Below are 15,758 nucleotides of genomic sequence, written 5' to 3' on the forward strand. Positions count from 1 at the left end.
CACGCAAAATTCAGTAAAACACAAAAGTACTGTAGGTGGTGCTGCATTCGTCTTATCGGAAACTCAACATCGAAATCAGTGGTGAAGAGATAAGACGACACTACATTTTAGTAGCTACAGTACCCTTTTCAATTCAAATAACTAAAAAAAAAAAATAACCTGTGTCAGCATATAAATAAAACATAGCACTAAACTAATGGGCAAATAATTCAGCAAATCTCCCAGGTAACCGAAAGACGGTAAAGGAAATGATTTGCTGATGCTGCAGCGCTCTGGAAGCTCTGGGTATGAATGCATTTGTGGAACAGTAAGAGAGGTTTGCTGCTGTCCAAGCACTGCTCTTGGCTCTGTGCCTTACGGGCACACAGGCAGCATAGCTGAAAAAGTAATATATAAAAGAGAGACATTCCATGCCAAGCGGACTAAAAGTGGTTGCTTAACCGTCGCAGAACAATAAACCCTTATGTGGTCAAGAGATAAAGCCCTAGTGTGTTTGTGCTTGTGAGGAGCTTGAAAGCTCTAGCGACTGTTTCAAAATGAACAGCTCCAACCATGGCTCTTTCCAAGCACAAAAGTAGCGACTTGGACTTGCACTGAAGGATGTATGCATGCGTTGAAAGGTTTTTTTTTTCACTATCTATATATTGTTGTCACAGAGTTTGGTTTCTCAAGTACTTAAACGTACGTGTTTATTTTTAGAAGTGAAATCTCTACAGAGTATACAATGGGAATCACTGTGTTATTCCTTTAGCATTCTAGGGTCAAACACCTTCAGTATTTCCACTACTGTACACACATTGCTTTCTACTAGAATCATGGGATAAGGAGCAGAAACTAGGTTTAGCGTGGTATCAATGTACAAGCATGCTGGGACCGGCTAATCAACACATTCATGAGTATGCTCTCAGCTTAAGTATTTTACCATACACTAACCTGGCCGATCAACATGTAAAGTTACTAAATAAATGACCTCCACAGATTGATTATACACAAAAGCTGTCTATGAGATAAGATTTTCTCATGCGTACATATGAATGAATGTTGTTAAATTGCTTGTTGTGTACACTGGAGGACATTTATCTGTACAGCGTATTAATATAACAACCGAATTCTTAAACGGTGTTTGCAAAAAAATCTCCTATTCTTGATTTCTATAATTCACTTCTGATGGTGCACCCTTACGGAGGTGCTTTAAATTTGGACTGTCCCTTTAATTTCACTCAGTCAGCCACATTTTTTGGCATAATATTTTCCCCTTTCTTTTCTTGGCTTAATTTTTCTCTATTGATCACTTATGTTACTGAACTGCCAATTACCATCACTGCAGAACTGATGCATAATGTGCCCTCCAAACTACTGCAAAAAAGGCCAGCTTGACAAATGTGTTTGCCTTTATGAATCAAAATGTCTGGCAAGTTTTACATATAACCATCACATACGCATACTTTGGCTTTTTTGTTATGCAGATTATGTTTAACATTTTTTTTTAATTTTTTTAATATATAAAACGGAGGAGACACGGTTTGAAATAAGAGGACAAGCCTGTACTCTATAGCTAAAAACACACAAGTAATCCGTGTTTGTTTTGCATAATTGGGAACAGGTGATCCATTATTATGCAAGGCTGCAGTCAGCTATAATACATAATCTATCAACAGGTTGTAGCCGCTTCATTATGAACTATAGGGAAATAAATATGCACATCATTAAGCAAGATTGTGCAAATGAACTAAACCGAGTGCCCTGTCATGTTCCAACACTATATAAGGCCTAGAGCAGTTAGCCGTCAGGTAAAAATCTAATATTTTTCAGGGTTGATAGTGGGTGCCTTTCATATCTCTAAAAAAAACCTGGAAGAATGATTAGATTGTATTTCTATGAATACAGAAATGAAAGTCAAACATTTCAGTTCATTTACAGAGGTGAAACATTTCAATTCATTTATCATGATCAGCAACTAGTAAAAAAATATGGCAAAACACTGAAACATTAAAAGCTAGATTTCTTATAGTATTTCTAATTTTAGAATTGTTCGAAAAATCTGAGGGAGTTTTCTAAGACCTTTTAGCATTCTGTGACTAATGCACTACTCCAAAACACTTGACAATCAGTAGGAAGCAATTTCAAACTGATTTTAAAAATCATGTTGGCTATATTATGTCTAATTCCCTACAATTGCCATTAGCATTTGACCCATTTTTCCTATTCTTTTATTTACTTATGGTCTGTATCCACTTGCTCAACCAGAAATAAGAAAAGAGAAGGACATTCAAGGACAAGTAGATTTGTTTAAGAACTACCCATCACTTTACAATGCAGAGCTTTTGTATACCAAAAAATCAAAACCGGGGGGGGGGGGCTCCAGAAAGACACTGTACTGAAGCCTAAGACTGCCACTGTTAAATGTGTAAACACTTTGTTTAGTTTACTACTAATAAACGTTTATAAAATCCAGAAACTATAAACTAATATGCAGGTGACAAGTATGTACCACTTTTCTGAATATATTTTTATATTAAGGAGAAATCACCTACTTACTCAATGGCATTCTGGTTCTTCTCAAAAGAACTGTCTGTAGTACTCTTTTTTTTTTTTTTTTACTACAACCCTGTGTGCCAGCACCGGTATGCAAGGCCCTGTTACGAAACAGCTAAGTCCACAATGTACATGACTGGACACAACTTCCTACCAAGTTAATACTCAGGTTGGCCTGTGGAGTGTAAACTGCCTTGCTGATTATCAAGATGCAGTGTCAAAGATTTGTATGTATTTTTTCATCTCTATTTGGAAAAAGAGACTGTATAGGAAAATGGTAGATGAAGTTCAATTATTGTTATTTTCAAATGTCAATATACAGTATAATAAGGTGATCTACTCCATTGTTTTATTTAGGTGATCTACTGTTTAAGCTGAGTGAATCTACTAGTGATCAGTCTACAGGTAACCAGAGTCAGAGGCAGATAGCTTTTATTCATCTAGTTAGTATAACAAGCAGCTAGCCAACAAGAAGTGGCAGCCAACCAAACAACCTCTCTACCAAAGAGTCGGGAGTCTAGCTGTGAGAGTCCAGCAAGGAGAGACCTGCGATCCCTGTTATTCTGTTCTCTCACTCCCACCCTCTGTCCTCTCTCCACCGCTGCTCCCCTAACCCCTCTAACCTCATCCCTCTGCCTCTCCCCCCACCCACTCTCTCTGGTGCCCTCTAGAACTCACTCTTCTGTTAACAAAGCTGATTTCATCTCTGTCTTTGCCTCCCACCTCTCTCTCGATTTCCTTGCTCTCACTTAAACCTGGCTCTATCCTGATAACACTGTAACTCCTGCTGCCCTGTCCTCTCTCTACGTCCTGTCCCATACTCTGCGTCTCAGTGGACTGGGAGGTGGGACTGGTCTTCTCCTTTCTCCCTCCTTACTCTTTTCCAATCGCTCCTATTTCCAGTCTATTCTCCAATCCCCTCCACTAACAACCTCACTCCTCAACCCTCCTCCTCCTCTGAAGACGTTGCCTCTTTCTTCTCCTCTAAAATCGGATATCTGCAAATTCTTTAACACCTCTCCCTCCTGCTCCAACCCCAACACCCTGTCTCCCCTACTAACTCATCCTCCTTCTCTCCCCTCTCAGACTGACCTCTCCTCCCTCCTTCAAGGCCACAAACCCACCACGTGCACCCTGGACCCCCTCCCCACTCACCTCTTTCAAGCTGCTGCTCCTGCTCTACTGCCCTTCATCTCCTCCCTTCTCAATACCTCTCTCTTCTCTGGCCTCTTTCCCTCTGCCTTCAAACAAGCCTCTATCACCCTCTCCTCAAAAAACCTACCCTTGACCCCACCTCCCTCCAGAACTACCGTCCTGTCTCCCTCTTACCCATCCTCTCTACAACCCTAGAGCGGGCAGTACACCGCCAGCTCTCTGCTTTCCTGTCTTAACCACTCTGCTTGACCCTCTCCAATCTGGTTTCTGCTCTGCTCACTCCACTAAAACTGCTCTCCTGTCTGTCACTAACTCCTGCCCGTGCTAAACTCTGCCTGTGCTGCCTCTCTCTCCTCTGTCCTAATTCTCCTTGATCTCTCTGCTGCCTTTGACACTGTCAATCACTCTATTCTCCTATCCTACAGAATAAAAGTGTAAATGTTTTATTATAAACAGAATTTAATAACTTTAATATACAGTAGATTTATTGAAGGAATATAAATTAATTGGTAACCTTGCTTTTGCTTGCTTATAGCAAAGCAGTACTACGGAATTGTTTTATTTGTTTGTAAAAACAACATCAAAGGGGCTTTTTCGAAAATAGTATATAATGTACTACTTCAAAACATAAATTATAATACAATAAACTACTTACATAACATATTTATTTAGCCTACATACCTGGCAGCTTTGTAACCTGTACAGTCCACACACAATACACTCTTCTCCACTTTCCGTGAGCATTTACTACACACTGCCCTTCCACAACCTGTGCAGACATCCAAAGTTCTGCAGCTGCAGCACTGCCAGAAGTGGCATCTGTCCCTGCTCTTTTCTGATCCATATGTGCTTGTCGAAGCTCCATGGCAAACTGCAAGATGAAGTCCCTCCAGCTGCAGTTTTCCCCGGTACATTCCCTGTACAAAACATTGATGGCTGCCAGGTCCAAAATGTCCAGCACATCCACACCGAACTTTGTGGCATTGTAGTATTCACTGTCTCAGGCCATCAGTTCCAATTGCCACTGTTTTGTGCATTGAGCTGAAAATGAACTTGCAATGCTATACACAGGGGGGTACCTATGACTCAGAGAGGAGTGTTTTTCAAGCACTCAAAGAATGTAGATGTCACTTAATCACGGGACTGTATTGAAAAAGGACAGGTGATTGTATTGAAAAGGACAGGCAGGATTATAGGCTACATTTGACAAATAAATATGTATTGAAAAAAACGGTTAAAATGGTTTTGGCGCTTCAATGTAAACGTGCTTATACTTCTCATTTTCTTGTGAATATGCGGCTCAAACGCTATCAGTATATCCTATACGTATATTTAGGAGAAGTCACAAACGGGCACATGCATTACATTCCGGAACGCAGAGTAATTTAAATTTTAAACCCCAAAATGGTCAAATTGACTGGCATGGCGCATCTAGTGTTAAATTAACTAACGAGAAGTTAATGTTCATTACCTCATTATGTTATGAAATTAATGACAGCTTTGTAGTTGCTTAAAATTGAGATGTTGACCTCTTGATATCCAATTACTTTTAAAGGAGTTACCAGTACTTTTTAAATATATTATTCACTTAAAAGATAAGGGTTGTAAAACAAACCAAATAATTAGATTTAATAGGGTCTTCTGATGTATGAAGCGGAGAAAAGATTCTATAAAAGTTGAGGCAAGACTTCAGTCAAGCATCATTCTACTTCAGAAGTTTTCAAACTGTGGGGCGTTAATACCTGACTGCAAAACATTTTTTTCTTTTACTTCCTGGCAATTGTAAGAGGTCTGTGGTAAATGGCAGACTCGGTGGGCCCACCTCCAGGATGACTGAACTAACCAGCAGGGATCATGTTTAAACTTTACTATTCATAATTGCATTAATTATTATTATTTGTTTATTTAGCAGACGCCTTTATCCAAGGCGACTTACAGAGACTAGGGTGAGTGAACTATGCATCAACTGCAGAGTCACTTTTAATGAATGAGAGTAAGTGAATATGTATTGATGTTAATACAATTACGAATAATGACTGTAATAGTGTATCCATCTTAAAAATATATATTTTAACTTTATTGTGGTCCGAATGCCATGCCCAGGATTGCTGAAGGTGGATGGAGGGCGTGGTTTTAATGCGAAGAGATAAACAGGAGTGCATGTCTGAGCGCAGTTGTGCGAGTGAGTGACAGAGGCTGTCTTAGTGAGAGCGAGAGGTAGACTGGAATTTAGCACAGAGATAGACTTTTATTATTTTGTTTTGCTTTGGCGTAGTCCTTAATTGTTTATTTGTCCTGTGCAAATAAACTGTTGAATTCGAGCACGAAGCTACTGCCTGTGTGGAGCCTGCTTTCATTTTACACACGATGTTACAGTATGTTATTTTAGAAAAATATTTATATATATATATATAAAATCATGGGCGCGTAAGGTATAACCTGCATTCAGTTTGTGACCTACAAAAATGTGTATAAATGACTTTATAATTTTTAATTATCTACCATTTTAATTATTTTACCAGCATAGGTTTTCCCAGGATAACACCAACATCTGAGGGCTGTTACCTATTTTGTTTAAGAAAACTTCTACAAAGTTAATGTTGCTTAGGGGCCTGGTTCACTTTAGATATTAAAACATATGATTCAGGTTTATCCTCTTTTTCCATGGTACTGTATGCAATTATTTTGGAAAAGGGGAGATTATTGGCACAGTACAGTTTTCTAAGGGAGTTTTATAGCGTGGTTCTGCTTTTCAGTTACTGACTAAACAAAAAAACCCTGAACACTTGTCTTCGAGACCAATGACAAATCTTAAAAGACCTGAAACATATCTGATAGACTGTATTAAATATATTTATGTCCAGTTTACAGAATTGAAGACACCCACTCTTGAGAGCCTGACATATTGCTGTTTTTCATGGGAAAGAAGGCCTTATTTCAAATTGCTTCCAGTGTAATATAAAAGATATTAAATTTCCAGTACAGGCCTTTGAGTTGTTGGCTAAGGTTGTGAATTAAAGTCAGAAGTCCCATTAAGTATTATAGGTATACACAGCAAAATACTTAAAATGTATTTTGAGATCTACATCTGTCTTTAATGAATGTTTTAGAAACAATATGAATGTTAAATGCAAAAATAGTACCTTTGTTTGCCATTTGACGAAACATGATTAAATCTGTTAAACTCGCCAAATGAGTCAGTATGAACATTTAATTAGTTTTGTTATTTCAAGTTCTAGCATGCTAATCCAAGCCTGTTATTTGCTCAGTGCTAATGCGTTTTGCCTGAGTGAAAATGAAACACTAGAGCAAATTCTGACCATGTTTGCTCAGGACAAGGTTAAGTGCACACGCTAAATGTATCATACTCATGACATTAACAAGCATACCAAGTATAAGGATTTCACTGCATTAGTGGTAAAAACCACAGGATGCTGAAGCCGCCACCCTTTTACTCTATAATAAACCTACTGATGAAACATTGAGTCACTTATTAACATTAATAAATACAATACAAATGCTTCCATAAAAAAAAGAATGTTTCTAGAAACATTTTGTCTTTTTCCAATAAGCATGTCATTTTATTAATCATGTTTCAATTCAAGCTGTCTATTCTGACTGAAGACTGTTTGACTGCTGTTCAAATGGACACATTTATTTGCATGTCTGTTTTTATATCATATTATTTCAGTGGCACTACTTAATGCAATCTGAATGTTTCTCTCCATTTCTGTACTGTACAGGTTAGGATCAAGGAAGACTACAAAATCCATGTTTAAAGCAAGAATTGCAAGTATGACAAGGATAATAAAGTAGCCTATTTCATGCATACCTTACACAGACCTTGCAGTCATCATTTTCTTTCATTCCATGTTTTTTTGTGTAACTTGTGCTTCCCTTGAATTATTCAAGCATAATCTTGACATTTTTTGTGCATGAAATCCTTCCTTATTCTTGTATCATCCTTGCATTGTTTTGCTTTAAAACTTGCATTTATGGTCCTGCAAGTTGCTTGATCATAGCAGGATTATTTCCTTTTTGATACTGGGCTTGTAATTAATTTTGTGGTAACCTTCCTTTCCAAGCAACCATCCTTCATGAGAAAAGGATTCACTGGTGACAATTTATATTTTTTCTTTTCCTTAAGTCTTATTCGCACTTGCAACAGTGGGTAAATGTGGGTGCTAAATTAAGTGTTATCATGATGTCGGTCTCTTACCTGCTGCTTTCATATTCTTTGCTGTCTTTGTCCTTTTCCTGGTTCTGTTCTCCAGCTCCCTGATGTTTCTGTACTATTCGCATCCCACCTGCTTTTACTAAGAGGGAAATAACAAAACATAGCATCAATGCCCACCAGAAAGGCCACCAGTAATTTATTTTACAGTACCAGAGTCCTGTATTAGGACAATCTCTGTTGGGCAAAAACCACACATCATGTATTCTTACAGCAGGCCGCCAAGTAGTTATTCCCAAGTAACGCATAATATTCTATATTGAAAGGAACACAATTCCCATCATTCCGATTTAGAGTAGGTTAAAATCCACGACTTCGTACCTTAATAATAATAATAATAATAATAATAATAATAATAATAATGTGAAGTAACTGTTATTTCTACGCATGTTACAACGTGTGTCTATAATAATTCATGGGATTTATGATTTTAACTGACAACCTTAACTGTCAACTCAAATGCCTGAGCTCGAACTCCAAATGAATGTTATATTATTGCACTGGAAACAAGCCTTCTTTCGCGTGAAAAACAGCAAAATGTCAGGCTCAGAGTGGGTGTAAACTGGACATATATGTACAAAACGTGTTGTGCTATGAAAGGTCTGTGCCATTTTTCTTTCTGGAATTAAAAACATACTTTGAAAACATTTGAAAATCACCCCTCCCCCCCCGACACACTTTGTAAAATCAGCCATTCCACTAAATAATCTCCGCTTCATGTTTCTGAATCGCAAACAAAACGTATACTTTCACTGAGCTTTATTTACACCGACATACAAAATGTCCCGTGTTATTGAAATTAAGTTTAGTTTTAATATTTTGATCTTAATGGTCTAAAATGATACGAAACAGAAAACTCAAATTAAAGTATTTATTTATTTATTTATTTATTTAATTTAAACTGCAGACTTGCAAAAGGTGCCACATTTACTTCCTGTGAAACCATTTTAAAGCATGAAAAAAGTAATTGCTAGCTAAGTTTTGCTACTAGATTCTGCAAAGGTATGAATACATATAGGAGTAAAGCACCGATATAGTCATAATAGCGAGTAACACAGCCAATACAATACATCAATATTTATACTGAGTGTAAAATATAACTAAGTTTTGATTTAAAAAAAAAAAACAGATGAAACAGACATAATACCAGCAGGGAGGTGTCCAGCTTTTGTTTCCGTTTTCTCTTTTGGTGGCGATGACATGTTTATAAGTTCGTTTAGTTGAAAGTTTTCCCTCAAATCTCCCTTTTGCTATAGTTAGGCTGACTTTGTCTTCTGAGTAGCCACGAACCGTCAACGTGGCTTTTTTTTTCGTGCTTCCTCTGTTTGGCAATAGTCCTAACGTGATGACGTCAGAAAGACACTCCAGCTTCTTGTGCACAAGATATAGGCAAGTCGTGTTCTGTGTACATAACCACAGTAAATACTGTTATTTTTGATCAAATGTTTCTCATATATATATATATATATATATATATATATATATATATATATATATATATATATATATATACATGGATGAAGGCTATATTTGCATCCTGAGCCATTAGGGCAGCAGTGTGGGTTCAATCCCCAGTGGGGGACACTGCTGTTGTACCCTTGAGCAAGGTACTTTACCTAGATTGCTCCAGTAAAAAAAAAAAAAAAAAAAAACTGTATAAATGGGTAATTGTATGTAAAAATAATGTGATATCTGTATAATGTGATATCTTGTAACAATTGTAAGTCGCCCTGGATAAGGGCGTCAGCTAAGAAATAAATAATAATAATAATTCGAAAAAAAGGCATAATACTGCAGTAGTGATGTCAAATTGGCATATTCTAGATGATTATACTTGACCTTTGACCCATATTTGTAATTTGCAATCAGTAGTGTCTGTGTAGTCCTAAATCTGAAAGTACTTGAGTAGTGTTAGAAAGTGGTACATCGTCACAATGTGGTACGTGTACCAAAACCTGACCCGTGTAATGTTAGAAAATGGTACGCTGTCACATTGAAAGTGTTGCGCTGTGATTTTGGTACAGGTGCAATCAATTGCGATGTGATGTGTTTTCTTATTGTCAAACAGAGGTACATTTACCATTAATTATACATTATTCTTTTTGCAAACCATTAATTTTTTATTTTTTTGCACTCTTAAACTGGAAACAGACAATCAATTTCTCTAAAAAGAAAAAAACAAATCACAACGAGTAAGACAAAATAAGAAGTCCACAGCAAAGTTGCTGAAGTAAAAAAATGTACAAGTCCCAATGTATTGCATATGATAAATATTTGCATACTATTTTCTTAAATTATGGAAAAATACAGTAACACGACATGTTTTACATTTGAATAATCCTTGTCATTCGTTACATGAAGAACAAATGAATGGCATATTATACAATGTCTATTTATCAAACAATGTATCAATATCATACTTAAGCTAACAAAGGTTAGAAAGAGTTATACTAATAACCCAGAGAATATGGAGCTGAATGCATACAATTAAACAATTAATAACAGTCATTATTGAATATTAAACAGTAGAGACACTCATTCATACCAAAACAAAACAATAAGTCAAATTAAACGAACTAGAGATATGGAGATAATGCAAAGTCTTCACTGAGTCCCTCGGGCATTAATGAAACGTTTTCTATTTCTATGCATGTCAATGAATTTACATTTGCGCAAAATCACTGAAATGCCTGGCTATCGGGGATGTAGGGTCATTGCGTCTTACTGCACTTATGTTCGCTTAATCTGGTTTTGAGAGGTCTAAGGGTTTTGCCAACATATCCACAGCCACACGGACAAATTAATAGATAGAATACGTTAGATGTAATACAAGTAATCATTTGTTTGATCGAAAAACGTTTACCTGTTAAAGGATGTGTGAAGCTATCTGTTTTACACAGTGCGTTACACTGAGCACAGCCTAAACAGGGATAGCATCCTGGAAGAGGAATAAGGGGGGAGGGGGAACAAAATGATCTGCTTTAACCACAACGTCTTTTATATTTGTATCCCTTTTTAAAAGAAAAGAGTGGAGGATCTTTGAATGTAGAACCCAAACGTATATCTGTAGATAAGATATTGCAGTGTTTACGCACAATATCTTGTAAAGCACGACTATGAGGATTATATGTAGAGGGGAAAAATACCGAAAAGGTAATTTTAGGCTTCCTACAAGGTTTTAAAAGGTCAGACCTATCTATACTTTCAACTTTAGCTTGTGCATCATTAAGCCATTTATCAGGATAACCTTGTTGTAAAAAGCGGTTATGCATATCTAAAAATTCCTGTTCACAATTTTTTTTCTTGATTACAGATCCTACGTGCTCTATACATTTGGCTTAATGGAAGTACTCGTTTTAAATGAGTTGCGTGAAAACTCTTAGCATGTAGTAAAGTATTTATATCTGTTGCTTTTCTGTATATCATGGTATTCAAAGATCCTCCACTGTTTATCACAGTTACGTCCAGAAAGTCAATTGAGCATTGATTAGTATTACATGTAAATTTTAAAGATGTTATTAAATTATTTAACCATTTTACAAATTCATAAAGTTTGTCTTTGGAACCAGTCCACACAAAGAAAATGTCATCAATGTATCGGTACCAATGGCATACAGAACCAATAAAGGGATTATTTGTATATACAGATGTTCATTTTCAAAAAGACCCATATTTAAATTGGTGTAATTAGGTGCCATGGTGGGACCCATCGCAGTACCCTGTAGTTGAAGATAGAAGTCCCCTTCAAATAAAAAATATTTTTTATGTAGAACAATCTCATCTAATTAAAGTAGAAACTCACTGGGTGGATTAAGACTAGATCTCTGTTTTAAATAAAATTCCAATGCCTTTAAGCCATCTACATTAGGTGTATTTGTATAAAGGCTAGTTACATCTAACGTTACCAATCAATCTGTGTCCGATAGTAATGGAATCTTTTGTAATTTGATCAAGAAATCAGTGGTGACGGTACAGTGTGTACAAAAGAACCCAAAAATGAATCTATATATTGCTAGATGGGCTCAGTCAAAGATCCTATACCCGATAGGTCGACCAGGTGGATTCTGAAGATTTTTGTGAATTTTTGGAAGAGTGTAAATAACAGGTCTGCTGATAATTAAAAACTGACCTAGCCCAAGCGGTTACTTTTTTTAGTATTCCGTTCATCTTTATTGGCTTCAATTGGATACATTTCAGCAGTACTGAGAGAGAGGTGTTTTGTAGTACTCACAGTTTTTTTTTCCTGACCTTTTTTTAAAAATGATTACTTTTGGTGCCGTTACCAAACTGTTGAGGTCTAAATCCTCCAAGAATGTGTGGACATTGGAGTCACCAAACAAGTTAAAATTTACTTGGAGGAAGTCTGACATGGTATTATTATTTTGTTTTTATTGGGGAAAAAATGGCGGCCAATTAAAAATTGATATCTGTTTGTAAAAAGTCTTAGTTGCTGGGACTTGTTTTTACCCGTTGGTTGTACTGTAATAATTCAATGGCTTTGAATGCCTATCAGCTAATCAGGACGCAGATATCTCCCAACACATTTTATATGACTGTTCTAATAAGTATTACCAATTATCTATTTATGAAACATGATAAGCATAACTTTCATTGTGCGAATGTTAATGTCCACAATTACAATAACCTATGAATAAATGTGTCTTACAATAATAAAATATATGTGTAGCGTATTTTCAATACATTTTAAATAAATTTTAAATAAATTTGCCATGTATGCAGTATGCCTCCCATTCTTACATTAACCACCAATCATAACATCTTTCATTTTAACAGTAAATGGGGGGGGGGGGGGGGTGCTGAGCACAAAATCAGCAATGTGAGCAAAGCCATCCAGGGGGGTGCAGGTGGGGTGCTGAGCACAAAACCTGAGAATGTGAGCGAGGCGAACCGGGGGGTGCTGTGTGTGCGTGATTTTCTTTGTTTTAAATATAGATGTTCAGTAATCGTATCCTGCTAAGCAGTGAATGGCAAAATAATGTAGAACACATTTCAGAGTAGTTTTCCAACTTAACAAATCGATAATAAAAAAATAAACGTTTGCACAGTGCTGAAAGGACTGGCTCAGTGAGAATGGAAATACCCAAATGACAATGAGCAGTGAGTTAGCAAGATTCGCAAGAACCAGACTTTTGCTGTCCGGTCAGTGGTTCTGACCAGACACTGTACAAATTCCCTTAAAACCGGATGTTTGGTCCAAAATGGGACAGATGGTAACCCTATTCCTCTCCCACCAAGTCATATCTTAACATACTATTTTCTCCCTGCAAATTTACAATGTTACCCCCAGGGCACAAAGTGCTAAGCCAGTTGCAAGGGCAGCTCGAATCCCCGGGTCTCTGCACTGACCGATATACAAAGCAGCTTTAAACCTGTGTTTATGTCCACATTCATAGGATGCACTTTTGCTGTCTTATTCGTCTGCATTTTAAAAAAAAAAGTGTTATCCTTCTTAAAGTGGTACTGTAGTATGTAATATAAGTTCCTAATGTTCTCTTCATTGCATCACAAGGACAACTGACTGAATCAAACAATTGTGTGGCTCTTAAGGCCTGGTCACAGGCAACTTTTGTTGATGGCAACAAGAGGAACACATTTGTTAGCTGTGTGTTCCTTTGCTGTTTGCGGTGGTCAAACGAGATACAAGCATGCAGTCGACAAGCTGGCAACACACATTCAACAACGTAATGCCACCCAATCATGATGCACGTTTTTGTCATGAGACGTAAACATGATGCGAAGAAAGACTACGATATAAAAAGGTACTCATTACATTAACAAAGGTGTACATTAGTAGAATTGTTTAATTTGTAGGTCTACATATTTAGTATGCCAAACATAATAAATATATTGGTATTCATTATCCTAAGCAATGTTTTCAATACTGTACTTTTAATTCTAGGCTTTCGAGAGCAAGAAGGCAGACAGATTTTTGAATTTTTTTTTTTTCATTTCGTTTACTGTTAAAATGAATGCTTTCTCTTTCTCGTTTAACCTTGTGGTTACGTTTCTATTTATTTAATATTTCTTCCTGCTTCACACAGTCCCTCCCCAGTCAGACAAACACAGCAAATCAGCAGGCTGTATAGGTCTGATTGATGGAAACGATCCTCACAGTAAGTAATTCCTGCCCCTGGACAGGTGTGTGCTTTTTGTAACTAGTTAGCAATACCATACAATTCCTTTAGTGGCAGTTCACGCAATTCACACTCACTTTCAATAAGTCAATTAATTTGCAGTTAGAGAGGTGAGTTAAAAAATCTGACCTGTCTTAAAATGTCCCTGAATTATGGGGCCAGTTGGCAACCTTAGTGGCTCTTGACTGCAAACATTTAAAATACACGCCGGTTATCGGAGAGTCCGATTTGTGTACCATCAAAAGTGGCACGGAGTAAATCTGACTCTCATTTTTTTTGTTCCTAGTGCATATTCAATGGCATGGTGCAGAAAGACTAATTTTATTTCTCCACGGAAAAGATAATCCTTCATCAGTGCCCATGCCGCAGCGTCTTTGGCAACCCAAAGTGCCCAGTCCCTGGAGCTCCATGGTGGGAGTCGAGCACCTCCCGGCGCAGTGCTTGGGGGACCACCACCTGTCACCTCACCTCTCCCGTCACTGGCTCCTTCCACTGTCGCTGAAGGACTCCATCCCTCAGGCCCAGTCCTGGCCACTCCGACCACAGCCCTCGGGTAGCAGGGGAGTCTCCAGACATCTCAAGGTCTGGGTCATCCTCCTACCGCGTCCTCCACTCATCCCTCTCCACTGGAACAACCATACTACATTGCTTCCGCTCTGGACATCTCGACCTCCCTCTCTTCCTTCCTGCTGCAGTGAGCACAGACCTCGGATGCGCAGGGCTGACGTGACAGGGCTTGTCCTTCTGCAGGAGGCTGTGAAGGGTGGTGGCCATGGTGGCCAGTCCCGGGCAGCCTCGATCTTACTGTCCTCCATGCTGATGCCTTCCTTTCTGACCCGATGCCCCAGGAAGGTGACCTCCCTGCACATCAGCTGACACTTGTCAGAGTGCAGCTTGAGCCATGTGCACTAAAGCAGTACATGGAACCCCCTCGATTCGGACAGGAACGTGGCAGAAGTCCCCTGCAGTGTTCCTACCAACCACTATAGCCGGCCTGTGCTGTCTGTGGTCCGCGGCTTCTGGGGATAGCAGGGCCCCACTCTCACAGCTGAACTGGTGAGTTCCGGTGGTGGGTGCTGTGGCTTGGTGCTCGTCGGTGAAAGGGACTGTGTTGGGAGCCTGTGTTGTCCCGTCTACGCAGGCCCCTTGGTGTTTCCCTGCGGCTGGTGTGTCATGTGTGGCGGTGCAGCCTCTGCTGCAGGACAGTGGCATTGTAGGTGGCCGGGCTGGCCACAACCCCAGCACAGCCGTGAGTGGGGCACAAGTACCCGGGCTTGGTGATTGCTGCGATCAGCGCGGGGCCCATGTCGGAGCTTAACTCTTACAGTGTCCCGTAACTACTACAGCAATTCAGGTTGATGGTTTGTAAACAATGCAAGGCCTCTTGGCTTAAACAGGCTATCAAATTGCTGGCTTTTTCCCTATCAGTCCATCCATGTATCATTGCCATTATTTTTAATTGTTTTAGAAAGTCTTGCCAGTCGGCCTTACCGTCATACTGTAGTTGGCTGTGGTAGGCCGAGCCGAGTGCATGTCCGGTAGTGACGTCGCTCCCTGCTTGACGCTCACTTGGGCTCCTGCCATCTCTGTGCGTGATGATGCTCCCGCCGTCTCTTCTTCTCCCTCAACGATGATGACGCAGTGCCCTTTCAGCTTGCAGGGCAGTCTGCCATCCTCCC

The 15,758-nt window shown here is 38.7% G+C and overlaps 1 protein-coding gene across 1 annotated transcript in view; it reads right to left on the bottom strand.

Moving 5' to 3' along the window:
- Positions 1-9,281, bottom strand: part of LOC117399739 (death-associated protein 1 homolog) — a 34,819-nt gene extending 25,538 nt beyond the window's left edge. Inside the window, exons 1-2 of the mRNA XM_033999106.3 lie at positions 9,072-9,281; positions 7,910-8,006 (exon numbers count right to left, since the gene is read on the bottom strand). Of these exons, the coding sequence (XP_033854997.1) occupies positions 7,910-8,006; positions 9,072-9,126 (152 nt within the window). The 5' untranslated portion in view covers positions 9,127-9,281. The remainder of the gene's footprint in view (positions 1-7,909; positions 8,007-9,071) is intronic.
- Positions 9,282-15,758: the final 6,477 nt, after the last annotated feature.

Source organism: Acipenser ruthenus, chromosome 4 (assembly GCF_902713425.1).
Source record: "Acipenser ruthenus chromosome 4, fAciRut3.2 maternal haplotype, whole genome shotgun sequence".
NCBI classification, from domain to species: Eukaryota; Metazoa; Chordata; class Actinopteri; order Acipenseriformes; family Acipenseridae; genus Acipenser; species Acipenser ruthenus.